We start from the raw sequence: 16,121 nt of genomic DNA on the forward strand, positions 1-16,121 counted from the left end.
TTCAACCAGGCACCATTCCCAGTTGTGAGCAACTCTGCCCTGTCATAATCACATTTCTCTCTCTGCATCACAAGTGTCAAACCCTAGGGGATAAGCCAGGTATCAGCATCGATCAAACCCATGAAAACACTCAGAGCTAGACTATGAATCTCAGGTTAGGGAACAAAATCAAAATTTAACCTACAGTTCCTTTGGAGAGAAAGAAGGCTGGCTAGAGGAAAGAGAAGGGGGAGGAGTGTGATGACCCACTCACAATGTCTTGAAAACACAAACAATACATACAGTAAATGCACCCAAGTCAGCAGCTGATTTTGGCTAACTTGTCACAAATTATTACTGTGGGAACAAGTGGGTATTTGTTCAGCAGAGAAAACAGCAAAGCAACTAGGGATTAAAAGGGAAAGAAAAAGTGGTAAACATATACAGCTGAGTACTTGAAAGGCTTATCAAAGCCAGGCAACCAGAAGAAAGTGATGTCCAAGATCAGAGCTGTTCTAGGTATACCTAAAGCCTGGGAGAATTCACCCAAAGAATCCCCGTTATAAACAAGCAAGGCAGCTCCTCCAGCCCTGAATTCTATAAGACATATGCACACAACTGCGGGATCCTTTTCTGCTACCAAGGAGCATACTTTCTGCAAAACTTCCCACTGCCCATGGGGGGAAGGTTTTGAAAACAAAATATTTTTGGAATTAATGCTTCTGTACAAATAGTTAAAACATTTTCTTCCTCCTAAAAGGCAATCACAGGGGCACTCCTGGACCTATGTGTCAAATAAAACTTCTCACTTTAATAAGGGGAAGGATGTACACTAAGAAAAACACAACTCTCCACCCCACCGCACACATGACAACAGGGTGGAACTTCTAGTTTTCCAGGAGGGCCATCTGGTTCTTACTTCTTCATCAGAAAACTAAGGAAGAGCCCCTGGTAACTTAGCATGGGAATTCTGAGACCTTTCAGACTCTCTGAGCCTCTTTCCCTATTCAGCCACTAGGCTGCCCAAGTTTCATGGAAAAGAAAAAAACTTAAAATATAAATGATAAAAGTGGATTGAGAAGAAAGAGTCAGGGGAATTTTGAGATGTGACTTAATTTAGGAAGGCTTGGGGCAAAGATGAAACAGGTGGGCCTGTTCTGTAAGAAAAGAGAGAAAGGAAGATACCTAGGAGATAAGGCAGTCTAGGTGGGTCTTGCCCTAAACCAAGAAAAAATAAAGCTCAGGAAGAAGGACCACGAAGGGGCAGTGGGGGGAAGACTGATACTGGGAAACTGAATGCACCCTTACACTCCAGGTTTTGAGAGAGATGCAAGGGTAGTAGAATTTAAACATGAACAAAGATGATAAATACTTGAAGAGTAAAAGAGAGAAGATAAATACTTTAAGAGTATAAGTGCAGAAAAGAGCTCAACATCAGACTGGCGTTTTAGGGATGTGGGTTCAAAGCACGAAGGGGAGGCTAAAAAGAGTCTTTAAGATGGAACAGAAAGCAGGATTCCATCCTTAGGGTTCTTAAGTCCAGGCTGGTTAGTAGGGTAACCTTAATTGGAGATGGCAACGTGAGAGAGGGGCGGATATCTCTGACAAGGAACAAGTAAAGTGGAAAGGGGCCGGATGACTCCTGGCTAGAGGCTACATCGCTAAAGGCAGGGGACTCAGGAGTCCTAAGGGTCCCAGGCTAACCCCTAGTCTGGGAATGTCCAGCGTGGGCTCGCAAGGGTAAAAGGCACCTCTGCCAAAGGGCCCGGGCCCCCAGGCCTGAGCTCTTCAGGCAAGAGGGGCCCGGAGGCGGGGCTGGGCCCGAGGCTGGACGCACAGGGCCTGAAGACAGGCGGGGGTCCCACACTCACGCATCAACGTGCTGAAGGCCACGACGCCGAGCAACCCCTGCAGGAAGATGCCGAAACTGTGCATGAGAGCGCCGCTCTCGCAGCGGCCCGCCCCAGACGCGACTGTGGAGGGCGGCCCGCCTGGCAGTCCGTGGCTCGCGTTCCCGGCGGGACCCTGCATGGCCGGCCTGGCCGGAGGGGCGCGGGGCGCCGCAGCCCGCCCGGCCTTGCTGCCTGCCGGGGCCGCGCCACTGAGCCCAGAGCCAGGAGCCCGGAGCCCGAGCCGGGAGCCGGTACCTCCACCCGGCGGCCGACTCAGCGCCGCGCGTAACCCGACGTCTGAGATAACAGCGCTTGATTGGCCCAGCCCGCTGTGGGGGCGGGCCTCTGCCGCTCCGGCTCTCCCCGCGGGGCGGGGCTCCGGCCTGGGCGAGGGGGCGGGGTCGACGGTCCCCGCCCGCAGGTAGACGGACCAGGTGAGTCTGGCTGCGCAGACAGGATTAAGAGCTAGCCCAGACAGTAGAAGCTCCAGGTCCTGAGGCAAGAGCACCGACGGTCTGTGATTAATTTCTTTTTCTCTCGAAGTTAAACCTCTCATACCCTGGACAATTTGTTAATACACCTGGATTCGACCCTCGGAGGTTCTGCTCAGAGGTTCAGCAATGGGCTCCAATAGTCTGCCGTCTAGATTATTCTGAAGCAGGTAGTTAAGGAAAACAATCTAAGACTACATTGCTTCTTCCCTCCAACTCAGGCATTCCAGTGTTTCTCCTACTTTCCTGGCCAAATGCTTGTCAAGGCCCCCACGTCAATTTTTCCTGCATAGACATAATTTATTAAATAAATGGTCTCTTGGATCAAATGTCTTTTAGAAATATAGTAGGGTTACACTGAAAACTTGATGTGCATGCATCCTCACCTTATTCACCTTTAGGGGATACAACTACATTTCAAACATGACTCATAAAAGAAAATAATTGCTATTTGCCAGTCTACAACATCCCTCTGCACCTGGACCATTAACTCTACATAACCCTTTCTAACTCCTTAGAAATTTTCTAACACCCTTTCTAACTCCAGGGACTCTAGTCACCATCCACATTTGCTCTCCTGGCCCCCCCACCTCCCCGCCTCTTTAGATACTTCTTGTTGCAGCTCTAAAGCCCCTATCCTTCCTGCTGGATAATGTCAGTGCACCCATGGTATGAGTCCAGTGTGTACTCTGGCCTACATACGTTGAATAAATATATGTGGGGGAAATCTTCCCTAGCATCAAGAAATTCCAATTACCCAAGAGAGCTAAATACTATCTTAAAGCTTTCATGGTTAGCAGAAACAGTGACCTGATTATCCAGAGGAAAAACATGCAATTCTCCACCTTCTCTCATACATTTCTCAACACTTGCACACCTGGGTACCCTTGTGTGGCATTCTAGCTGGATGGATACTGTTTTATTATTCTTTCTGCTCCATGAACTGCTACTCATATTTCAAGGCCTGACTTTCCTCTCCCCCTGTGCTCCCACATTAACTTGTGTGTACTGCTCCACCCAAACTTTAAAAACTGCTAAATTTGACAGCTGTTCATGTCTGCCACAGCTGAATGTGAGCTTCCGGAGGGCAGGAACTGTTTTTTTCACCCTTGAATTCAATACAGTGCTTAGCACAGAGAACATGCAACAACATGGTTTTTAATTTAAATGGAATTTTAATTTATAAAATGAAAACCTCTCCACAAGTATAAATCAGGTTAAGAACATAAATGGATAAGAGAAAATCAGAATTGCATTACTAAGAGGAATCTTATGAGGATGTTCAACAGTTAATAGTACAAGTAGAGGACCAAGCAAGATGATGGGTCTTAAAGCAGATAACACTGCATTTAGGTATAAGATGACTATTGATTTCTTTCAGACATAGCTCAAGGAAAATTGCACATAGATCTGAAAAATGAAGTTTTTGACAAAGCACTATAGAGGAACAAGAAGCAGTCTTCAGAGACCAAGGGCACAATCCCCAATGCCAGGATCGAGGTCGCTTTGGGAAAATTCTGCTTTTCCTAGGTTTCCTGAACTAGAATTTAAAAGTACCAAAATTGGGCTGGGTGCAGTAACTCATGCCTATAATGACAGCACTTTGGGAGGCTTAGGTGGAAAGATCGCTTGAGGCCAAGAGTTCAAGACCAGCCTGGGCACCATGGTGAGATTTCCCCCTCCCTTATAAAACAAACAAACAAACAAACAAACAAAAACCTGGGTATGGTGGTGCACACCTATAGTCCTAGCTGAAGTGGAAGCATTGTGTGAGCCCAGGAGGCAGTGAGCTATGACAGGGCTACTGCACTCCAGCCTGAGCAATGGAATGAGACCCTATCTCTAAAACAAAGAAAGAAATACAGGGCAGTGCCTGTGGCTCCAAGGAGTAGGGCACCGGCCCCATATACTGGAGGTGGTGGTTTCAAACCCGGCCCTGGCCAAAAACTGCAAAAAACCCCAAACAAAGAAACACACACACATACACACACACAAAGTAAAAAATACCTAAATCCTGAACCAAGTAAGGTGGCATGTGACTATAGTTCTATTTACTCAGGAGGCTGAGGCAGGAGGATTGCCAGAGGCCAGGAATTAGAGACCAGCCTGGGAAACCTAGTGAGAACCTTGTCTCAAAAAACACAAAGTACCTAAATCTAGAAAGCAAAGTATGAGACAGCAAGAGATTGGGAAGAATTTTGGAATTTTATTAAAGTAGGAGGAAAGAAGTTTCTCATCCACTCAGAAATGATTCTCTGAGGCTCCACTGGAAAGAATTTTGAAGAATTTACTCTGGCCAAATGCCTTCCTGATTTGTCAAATCAGGACAAATAAAACAAAGCTTACGACCTGTTTCCTTTAATTTTCTCACAATCACTTAAAACTGTCATAATGTACCACAATTTATATACAATCATATTTACACAAAGAAACCCACGCAATATATTCATCCAAAATATTTTTTTAATCCATTGAAGTTATACCAACAAACTTGAAGGGAGTTATTTTAATAGGTATTCTTGTGCATACTTCTCCTTAAGCGTACTTTATCTTCAATGCATAACTTTTGAAAGTAAGAGGAAAAACAGCAAGCAGGAAGGATACAATGCAATAAGCATTTCATTTTGTTCTAAATGAGCAGCTTAAAAAAAAAAAAGGCAAAATACATTAAACAAAGTGCATCAGTTCCAATGAGTTAATATTAGAAAGTGGCCTAAGGACAGTGCTGGAACCAGCCAGGAGTCCCTCTCTGGCAGGCCTCTGATTGTCTTTAGAGAATATTCAATGAAAAAAAAGAAGAAAGGAAGAGCAAAAGAAATGAGCCTCTAAAATCTCAAGAGTAACATTCAAACTACCTTCATCAGAGATTCATGCAAAATCACCTAAAGGACCACCTAGCTCTAATTTTGCCTAAGTCTTGTAACCTCCCTCAATCATCTTTCAACACTTTTGTCCACCTCCACTCTGCCAAAGTAGGCATGTAGTAAGATTAAATAAACCATCCAGAAACCTTTAGGCCTGAGTTTCCACACATCCTGAGAACAGGCACTCCCATTGGCAAAGGTGGCACCCTTTTACTAGTTAGCATTAGCTTCTCTGCTTGCCTCCCATGGCTCAGGGTTGGTCCATGCTTTAGTGCTGGTGTTAAAGACTTGTCCGGCAAGGCTGTGTGGCTTGTATCCCTTTTAAAACAGTCCTCTGTGATAGGTTATAGCACCAGGATAGACCCAATGGTGTGTTAAGTCAAAAAAGACTTAAGAAGAGGGAATTTTAGGCCTATTTCTACATCCTTCCAACCCCCCACTCCTGGATTTACTGGTTCTTACAAAAATCTCAAGACTTCATAACCACCACAACCAGGAAAATCAGTTTGCAGTGCATTTAATGACCACCACCTTGCACACCTCTCCCTTAAGGCTGCCCTCAAAAAACAAGACCATGGACTTGTGGAATGGGACATACACTGAGGAAAACACCCCAGGTAAGTGGACCTGGAATCAAATCCATTTGGGCTGGGCATTGAGTTAGTTAGAACTCATATGCCAAATTCTAAGTCATAGGTAGCTTATTTGGATAAATTCAAGTTTCCAAAGTATGCACATTCTCACAAAAGGGGTGGGACAGTCATCAAAACTCACTAGTAAAGCATTTAAAGTGAATAAAGGCAAGGAAGAATTATAATCGTAGGGAAGTGACATTTCTTTTTGGTTTTACAGGAGGCTTTCTGTCCTACAAAGTTTCTGAGTCAGCATCATGACCGAGACACATGGCTACTTATAGTAGACCTAGAAATAAATTAAAATTTAAGCTTAAAAGGAGGGTACCTGGTTCCCACCAAGATTTATACTGCATTTCTCATAGTTATGCCTTCTCCTTTATCTTCATAAGGTCAACAAATTTCTTACTGATAACAAGTGTTATATACACATACACAGAACATCTTCAATATATAGGACCAGAGTTCAAATACAAGGTGTGTTTTCACTATAGAGGCTAACCTCCTAAGAACTGTCTTGGGGCTTCTATGGGAATCAATCAAGCCAGTAAATAGTGCCTTAAATAGAAGCATATTTGAAGCTTCTTCATATTTCTTTGGTGATGGGTGATGAATAAATATGTGTCTGTGACAGTTTTCCCATGTAGATTCTCTGAAGTTGTACGCGTCCCTCTATGGGAATCAATCAAACCAGTAAATAGTGCCTTAAATAGAAGCATATATGAAGCTTCTTCATATTTCTTTGGTGATGGGTGACGAATAAATATGTGTCTGTGACAGTTTTCCCATGTAGATTCTCTGAAGTTGTACGCGTCCCTCAGAAACACTTTTTGGCTTGAGAGAGGAAAATGATTCTGAGTACTACCTTACCCAAGGCCTTCTAGAGATTTTAAACTGTATTAAGGTACCACATTAGTGGCTGAATTGGTACTAGAGGGCAAGTAAAATATATTCAAGTCCTCAGGAGACTATGGTCCAATGCCCTTTCTCTCACAGTGAGAATTTTACTTCAGGGAAAAAGACATATAAAAGCCACGATCTAAACAGGTTTTCTATGTTTGCCTCTATCATAAGGTCAACAAATATTTACCAAGAAGCTCATCTTTTCTAGAGGTTGTTGAGTAACCTTTTCTGACTTCATATATCTACAACATAGATGTGTTCTGGGAGCCACTTAACACAACTAAAGCCCCCATTACTGCATTCCTTACATTAGCCACTTCAACTCTGCTTCAAATGAGAAAGATGAAAGTGGCTTACAAAGGAAAATAGCATAGTCCCCAGAAGCTCACAAAATATAGTCAAAATGTCACAGCCAATCTGCATGTGTAGCACAAGGTTTTTCTAGCAAACCAACATAGTAGTAATACGGTCTGATATTGGTCAGCTATCTTTTAGAGGTCCAGAAAGATGAAATGTTCCATTAACATATTTCTAAGCTTGTCAATTAAGAGTCAAAAAAATGGGCCATGAAAAACTTTCTGATCAGGCAGGAAGGATATGGAGCCAACTGCAGGTGAAATCCAGAGATAGTCCCCTTACAGTGTACCATTCATAAGTTTAAGAAGGTGGTCTCTCTAAAAAACAAAGTTCATGCACCTATGTGCACCATACAAACATTTTGCCCCAACACAGTAAGCTTAATATGTTTCAGCATCATAGAAATTGATCATCACTGCTGTCCAGCACAGCCCAGAGCCAGTAGCTTTATGAGGTAAATTAAATTTTAACTTTAAAAAATGCCTTGTGCTAAATTCCCAATTATCCTCTCTTATGTAATATTGGGGCGTGTGGGATAGAGGAATATAATTCCCCTTTGATACAATTGCCTGGTAAAATATGTATCAGTAGGAGAATGCAAGAATTAAAGGAAACCCCACTAGAGTTAGAATCAGCCTTTCTGTAGGAGAAAGCTGAGCTTGAATAATCATGATATAGAATAGATACACCTGTTGGCCCCAACTCTACCCAGATCAGAGGTTATTTCAGGCTCTGTGTTTCACCACCCAGTATCTTCATCCCTTTACCTGTAAAGGGAGGTGATTCTAAATTCTGTGGTTTCTAGAAAAGTGAAAAGAGGGACAAAATAACATATTTGCTGTTCTTACATTTGGTAAATTCCCTCTTATAGTAAATGTATTTAATTTTCCTAAGATAACATGAGGCCCTCAACATTAATTCCATAAACTTTTTGTTCTACTGATCTTCCTCAAGGGACACTCTTTGCTTTATTGCTCTTACTGCTCAGCTCTCAGAATATCTTATTAAGTAAGATTACTACCACCATCCCCACCCTCAAAGCCTACCTGCTTAATGCTGATTGTTCCCCAGCATCATATAATGCTTCTCTTCCACATAGAATTAATCCAATTTTTAAACATCGGATCTCAAAGTTTCAAACATATTAACTTTTACTTAAATGAAGCTTCTTTTCAGATATATCTGGTAGTAACCTCAGCAATGAGTATATGCTTTATTAATATGATTTAGTTGGAGGGCTTTGAGTTAAGGTGGTTCATTTTTCAATTATCCAGTGAAGACAGGATCCAGATGACAGACTATCTGCTAATGTTCATAAAAACAGATTGGCAGGGGTGGAGATGCTATGAGGAGGAGTGGGGAGGAAAAAAACCACAGTCAGTTTAAATTTGTAGTAATATTATCTTATATTTGTATAATTGTTTAGAATTTGCCCAGTTTGCAGTTTTAAAACATTTTCAAATCTTAAGAAGATTTACTAGGTTATAAATTTGCAGGTGACTGGGATAATAATTTAAAAAAACCACTCAGCAAAGCAAAACATTTAAAGGTGACAATCTCTGTATGTGTTTTTCCTCATTTCTCAAGGCTGGAACAGTACAGCAAATGCTATCATTCTATAATGGCTAGCAGTGGAATCACAAGTGAAAATTCATCTAGAGTTTCATGTTAACTTGAGCTGTGTCAAAAGATATACCTAAAAGAACACTGAGTAGTTTAAATGAGAATATTCGGACTACTGATTACATTTAATTTAAAGGATTCACTCAAGAAAAGTGTAAGCGTGACAAGGCAAAGATGTTTCCAGAATCTTAAACCACCTCTCAATCTTTATCCAGTCACTAAGACGACTGCTGCAGAAGTTCTGTTCGACTTGTTCTGCATCATCCCCTAAAACACATTTTCCCTGCTGTGCTTCTACACTTTCTATCTGGACACATCTAGAAAGAAGGGGAAATGGGCTTTACTGTGGGTCCAAGGAACATCTACCAATTTTCACCCCAAGTAATAACTCTAGAAATGAAACAGAGGTAGAAAACAACTCTAGAGAATAAAAGCCATTGAAGTGTCTATGAAAACTAACAGGTAGAGAGCAATGAAGTTGAAATTCTGTCTTTCCAATGCCATTTAACACAGGTAGCCCAAACTGGGTCAATGATGGAGTACAACAGAGTTCTTAGATCAGGTCAGTTAAGGGGGTGGTATTATAAGTGCCCACATAATGTTTTTAAGAAAGAAAATTGTCCCTCCCCCCTCCCCAACTTCTTTCATAGTTTTAGTGTTCATGTAGCTTAAAAATGGCATCATACAAAACCCCTCATACATGGCTGTAAGCGCAATTATCAACAGAGGTAGTAAACAAAGGAACTCCTATGAATAGATTTTAAAATGGATCAAAGTTTGACTATACATTCAAAACCCTACAGCCACATAATCATCCCCAAAATGAACTGTTTTAATTTAAAAAAAGCTTAAAAACACAATGATAATGACGCACTGACCCGTCATAGGCACAGTCCCAAATCAGTGCTGACTTTAAAGCCATGTCCTCTCTCTCCAAGAAAGTGAAAGCAGAGAACAAAGTTCAATATACAATGGGAAGGAATAGAATGAAAACAAAACAACCAAAGGGATTATTTCCAACCGCCTAGGTTATTCTTTGTTTCTGGGTCACAACATTGGAAATCCTTATTCTTCTTATATAAGCCTTTTCCTTACAACTTTTATTTTTTAAAAACTGCAATCTGCTGAACAAGATCAGTCTACATTTCCACCAGCAGAAGAGCCACTTCTGTGCCCAATTTTTGCTTCCTCAATGTGGGTCCTCCTTCCCTAAAAGTGCAAAGAGAACAAGCCGACACCTGCAGGGCCCAGAGCCGCAGGACTATTCCAGCTCCACTTGTGGAGCCAGTGGAAGGATTCGCTGCATTTGTGCTTCAAAGATCCAGCTCACTTTGGTTGTCCTCCTCAGTTGGCAAACTGCTCATAAAAAGCAAACTTGATCCTTTCTATGTGATGGCAAAGTTTGATGGCAGGGCCCAATTTTAAGTCCATGCACTCTTGAACAGTGGGAAGGGTAAGAAGCAACAGGGCCTGCCCATCAATTTCCTGTTGAGACATAAAATACAAATTATCTATGATGGGCACATGAATGGCAGCTCAATCACGACAGTCCCTGTTCACTGTGACTTTGTCAAAATTGGAGTCCTTGTACTTTCCTTTCCTTACTTATTCCTTTTAAATAAGCATTATGGTTGAGCATGGTGGCCCACACCTATAATCCTAGCATTCTGGTAGGCTGAGGCAGGAGGATCACCTGAGGTCAAGCATTCCAGACCAGTCTAAGTAAGAGCAAGACGCCACCTTTACCAAACCATAGAAAATTAGCCCAGCATGGTGGCATGCACCTGTACTTCCTCCTACTGAGGAGGTTAAGGCAAGAGAATCATTTGAACTCACAAGTTTGAGGCTGCAGTGACACTATTGCACTGTCACCCAGGCAACAGAGCAATAAAATAAAATAAAATAAAATAAGTATCATGCATTCCCTTTTAAGTGCCTCCAAAGCCCTCTATACTAATTAAACTTCAGAGTTAATAAAGTTTTATTAGTTTGCCAAGGATAAGAATCCATTCTATAGCATGTTTGCTTGGCAAAAATTCAGTAAACAGTCTCTGTAACTAACTGGCAAGTAATTGTGCCATCTTTTTACAGGGCTCTTTCTAAATCTGAAAGTTTTCTTTGAGACAAAGGTAGGGTACAGTGGCACTGTCATAGCTCACTGCAACCTCAAACTCCTGGGCTCAAGCAGTTCTGCCTCAGCCTTCCAGAATGCTAGGATTATTGGCCTGAGTCACCACACTCAGCCTAAAACAAAATATTAACTATAAACTTCCATGTTTTCCTACTCTGTAACATTCATAAAAACCTGATAAGCTCTTTAAAGATCTTTAGTTTTTAACCTGCCCAAGTGTTAAAAGAAAATTTATTTTAATCTTTATTTAAGGCTACTATTTGTGTTTCAGCAAGCTTGCCTTAAAATTGATCACCACTCTAGAGCCTAACACAATGCAGATAATTTTCTTTTTAAAAAGCAAATCATTGTTTTTGAAAAAATGAAGACAATTAAGCATGGCATGCTTGATTTTAAGCCGTTTAAACATCTGGAGGCTGGAAGTGAATTCTTAGGAAAAATGGAAATGCAATGATAACCTGCTCCAACTATGGAGCAAGTCTGATAAATAACTTTTTATCATCTTCCTATTCCCAAAAATGGAACCAAAGGAATTCTTTTCTTTTGGATGGGATTATTTTCCCTATAACTCATAAATAAATTGACTATTATACCCATGGTTCTTTTCTAAAGAGACATATTACTAAAAATTACAGTATCTGTGATTACCTGGTCTAGGAATATTCGTGCTAATGGAGCACAGTCCGTGGATCTGATGAACCGCACAACATCTGCCACACTCCACTTCAGGGGGTTACTGTCCAGATGAAGCCTTTCAGCAACTTCAATCCTTATTTCCTTCATTCCCCACAACAAAACCAAACCAAATGGTATAAGAGCCACTTTATTCCAAAAAAGTCTCTCTATACACATTTATAATCCTTCAAGACCAGATTTAAAGTGACCTTAGGACATGATTTCTCCCAGCAAAGATAGCAAAGGTCTACACATACTCAAGAAATGTCTGTCTTTTATAGCATAAAATATCAATGAGAAAGAATTTATCTCCAAGTTTCAGCACAAATAATTTAGAAAATTTAACAGAGTAAAATAGTTTTAAAATCTCCCATTTGTTCTTTGGTTCTTACTCTCTGGTAAAGAAGTGAATGGGATAATAATTCCAATGAAAGAAGGCTTACCAAAATTACCAAGTGAAGACACTTATTGCTTCTGTTCATGAAATATTTTTTAAAAGCAATTTAGTTTTAAAATATGAACTTAACTTATTATTTAGTGTGTATGATATATAATGTATACCTGTGCCTATGTATATATGTCTTAAGTATACTAAACCAAATGGCTTAACCAGAAACACAAAGATAATTTATTTCTACAAAACTATGCATATTATGAAAATTACTAAGAAAGTAGTTTTCTCAAAACTATAAGGACAAGCTACAAATAAACTAGCAATGAAGCTAGTTTAAATAAGCAGTTACTATAAGAGAGACTTTCCCCCTTATAAGCATTTGAAAATCACTTCATTATTTTAAAATAAAGAGACCCTGAAAATTCTGCACAAGCCTATAATCAAAGTGGAATGCTAGTGTCATTAACAATTAGATTCTAGAGGGAAATTCTAGGAAAAAAGAAACTAGTTTTAAAATGGTACCTTTGGTGAAGGAGGTTTATTTTCATCATCAGAAAATGAAAAAGTGCGAAGCTCTCTTTTTCTCTTCTGTCTGTCTGGAGGCAGCGATGTGGACATCTCACTTTGGGTAGGAGAAGAGGAACACGACTTCTTTTCTGACATTTCTGACTCTTCTTGCAGCTCGTCCTGTTGCTCAGATGTACTGCCTTCACTGAGGGAATCATCATCCCCTTCATCAGGGTCATCCTCATCTTCACCCCCACTTCCCTGGAGTAAAAGGAGAAAAGTCTCATTGAAATTCAGAACAAACCAGTTTCTTCTTTTTTTTTTTGAGACGGAGCCTCAAGCTATCCCCCTGGGTAGAGTGCCATGGCATCACGCTCACAGCAACCTCCAACTCCTGGGCTCAAGCGAGTCTCCTGCCTCAGCCTCCCAAGTAGCTGGGACTATAGGTGCCCGCCACAACGCCTGGCCATTTTTTGGTTGCAGCCATCATTGTTGTTTGGCGGGCCCGGGCTGGGGATTCGAACCCGCCACCTTAGGTGTATGTGGCTGGCGCCTTAGCCGCTTGAGCCACAGGCACAGAGCCAACAAACCAGTTTCTAGACCACAAAACCATCTTCTATTGGCCAGAGATCTGCATTAGAAATACTTGCAGGTATTTTATCTTTATCTGCTTTGTAAGTGGTCACTTGGCTTCTAGACATTACAGGTACATACCTGGGGAGAGCCTACTGGGGTATTATCAACAGATGCAGAAGAGCGTTTCTTCTTATGAACAAAAACATTTTTCCGCCTCTTTCTCCTCTTACTGGCTTTTTTTAGGGCACAAGCTAAGTTACTATGACCACCAGGTGGCCTCCCAATTCTTTTATTTTTCTTCTTTCCATAATAGTGTGCTAAATGTAGACAACAAAGAAAAATAAAGTAGCTTCATTATTTCTGTGCACCGAAAAACCACAAGAGATTTTATTAGCACAGCAAAAACCAGGTATACTATATTTGACTGAATTTTTAAATTCCATAGAGTGGAAGAAACATAAGTGTACAGTTCAATTAATATTAACACATGCATAAACCTGAATAATGTTCTCATATCAAGATATGTTCTATATGCACAGAACATCATCAGTTCAGAAAGTTCCCAGGGTCCCTTCCCAGTCAGTTCCCTTGACCAGAAGCAAACATTATATGCTGATTACTATGTTTTGCTTTATGGAACCACATAGCAGGTACTTTTTTGTATATGGCTCCTTTCACTCAGCATAATGTTTATAACTTTCACCTATGCTATTGTGTTTATGATGAATTACCTAAATGGATAGCAGTCCACTGTATGAATCTACCAGTTTATCTATTCTTCTGTTATAGGTACTTGGGCTGCATCAAGGTTTCAACTACCATTAATTAAGTTGCAGTGAACATTCTTGGAAGACTTTTTTTATTTTTTGAGACAGAATCTCACTATGTCGCCCTTGTAGAGTCCTGTGGCATCACAGCTCACAGCAACCTCAAACTTTTGGGCTTAAGTGATTCTCTTGCTTCAGCCTCCCAAGTAGCTGGGACTACAGGAGCCCACCACAAAACCTGGCTATTTTTTGTTGCAGTTATCATTGTTTAGCAGACCCAGGCTGGGTTTGAACCCACCAGTCTGGGTGCATGTGGTCGGCGCCCTAACCACTGTGCTACTGGCACCAAGCCCTTGGAAGACTTTTAATGTATTTTAATTTCCTTAAATAAATATCTAGGAATAGAATTTCTAGATCATATATAGATGTATGATTTTTTTCTTTACTCAAAAATCTATTAAAAGATAGATATATGATTAACTTTCAAAGCAATTACCAGTTTCCAAAATGAACATATATGTAATTTTACACTCCCACCAGCAATATATGAAAGCACTAGTTGCTCCACACTTCTGCCAACATGTAGAATTGTCTTTTTCATTTCAGCCAAATTAGCAGATATGTATTAATTCTTCATGGCAGTTTTGATCTGCATTTCTCTGATGACTAATGATATCGTGTACTTTTTCATGTGTTTATTGGCCATTTGTATATCTTCCCATGGAGTACATGTTCAAGTCTTATTCATCTTTAAAAATGTTGTTTCTTTTTAAAAAATTTTTTTATTGAGATATAATTCACATAACATAAAATTCACTATTTTAAAGTATAAATTCAGTAGTGTTTAGTATATGCACTTATGCAACCATTACCACTATGTAATTCCAGAACATTTTGTTTCTCTTTTCATTTATTGATCTATTTGATTTGAGGTAAAGTTCACATAACATAAAACTAACTATGTTAAAAATGTACTGTGGGGCTCAGTGCCTGTGGCTCAAGCGGCTAAGATGCCAGTCATATACACCTGAGCTGGCGGGTTTGAATCCAGCCCAGGCCTGCCAAACAACAATGATGACTGCAACCAAAAAATAGCCGGGCGTTGTGGCAGGCCCCTGTAGTCCTAGCTACTTAGGAGGCTGAGGCAGGAGAATTGCTTGAGCCCAGGAGTTAGAGGATGCTGTGAGCTGTGATGCCACTCTACCCAGAGCAATAGCTTAAGGCTGTCTCAAAAAAAAAAAAGAAAAAGAAAAGAAAAGAAAAAGAAAAGTGTCCTGGTTAGTGGTATTTACCACACTTACAATTTCATGCACTCACCAACTCTCTTTAGTTTCAAAATTTCTGCTTTTTATTATTGAGTTGTGGGAGTTCTTACTATAGTTTGGAGAGAAGGTTCTTCTTGGATATATGTATTAAGAATATTTTTTCATCGCTTCTCGGCCTTTTAGCTAAGATCAAGTGAAGAATATTTTTTCTATGATTCTGGCTTATCTTTTCCTTTTTTATAAATAGTATTATTCAAAGAGCTAAAGTTTTTGATTTTAGTGATGCTTCATTTATTAATTTTCCTTTGTTAGTGTATTTCTAGGTCCTTTCTATGGAATCTTTGCTTATCCCAAGATTTTGAGAATATTTTCTTTTTCCTCTTCTAGAACTGAACAGCTTTAGCTTTTACATTAGGTATACATTTTGGGGTTTTTTTTTTGTTGTTGTTGTTTATTTGTTTGTTTTTTAGACAGAACCTCAAGCTGTCACCCTGGGTAGAGTGTCATGGCATCACACCTCACAGCAACCTCCAAGTCCTGGGCTTAAGTGATTCTCTTGCCTCAGACTCCCAAGTAGCTGGGACTACAGGCGCCCACCACAACACTGGGTTATTATTTATTTATTTTTTTTGGTTGTAGTTGTCATTGTTGTTTGGCAGGCCTGGTCTAGATTCAAACCTGCCAGCTCTGGTCTATGTGGCTGGTGCCTTAGCTGCTTGAGCTACAGGCACGGAGCCTAGGTTTACATTCTTGAATTAATTTTTGCATATGCTATGAGATAGGAGCCAAAGAGTTTGTTTTTGTTTTTTCTATTTGGATATCCAGTTGTACCTGTGCTAATTTTTAAAAAAGAATTTACTTTTCTCAATAAATTTGTCATTCTTGTTAAAAATCACTTAACCATATAAGTTTGGCTCTTCTCTGGCCCCTTTATTCTGTCCAATCACTCATCTGACAATTCTTTAATATCACACTCTTCTGTTTATTGAATTACAGTTTAAATAAAAAGTCAGAGAGAATAAGTCCTCTGGCTTGGCGCCTGTGGCTCAAGTGGCTAAGGCGCCA

General features: G+C 40.4%; 2 protein-coding genes across 6 annotated transcripts in view; both read right to left on the bottom strand.

Moving 5' to 3' along the window:
- The window catches only part of LOC100951035 (store-operated calcium entry regulator STIMATE), a 53,044-nt gene extending 50,886 nt beyond the window's left edge, over positions 1 to 2,158 (bottom strand). Inside the window, exon 1 of the mRNA XM_003789383.3 lies at positions 1,851 to 2,158. Coding sequence (XP_003789431.1) covers positions 1,851 to 2,010 — 160 coding nt within the window. The 5' untranslated portion in view covers positions 2,011 to 2,158. The remainder of the gene's footprint in view (positions 1 to 1,850) is intronic.
- A 2,652-nt stretch (positions 2,159 to 4,810) lies between these two features.
- The window catches only part of SFMBT1 (Scm like with four mbt domains 1), a 157,391-nt gene continuing 146,080 nt past the window's right edge, over positions 4,811 to 16,121 (bottom strand). For all 5 annotated transcript variants that reach the window (XM_003789384.3, XM_023513023.1, XM_023513024.1 and 2 more), the window contains 4 exons: positions 13,163 to 13,341; positions 12,464 to 12,709; positions 11,521 to 11,649; positions 4,811 to 10,226 (listed from right to left, as the gene is read on the bottom strand). In XM_003789384.3, the coding sequence (XP_003789432.1) occupies positions 10,086 to 10,226; positions 11,521 to 11,649; positions 12,464 to 12,709; positions 13,163 to 13,341 (695 nt within the window). In that variant the 3' untranslated portion in view covers positions 4,811 to 10,085. The remainder of the gene's footprint in view (positions 10,227 to 11,520; positions 11,650 to 12,463; positions 12,710 to 13,162; positions 13,342 to 16,121) is intronic.

The sequence above is a fragment of the Otolemur garnettii genome, unplaced genomic scaffold (genome assembly GCF_000181295.1).
Source record: "Otolemur garnettii isolate 467f Iridium unplaced genomic scaffold, OtoGar3 scaffold00032, whole genome shotgun sequence".
Lineage (NCBI taxonomy): Eukaryota > Metazoa > Chordata > Mammalia > Primates > Galagidae > Otolemur > Otolemur garnettii.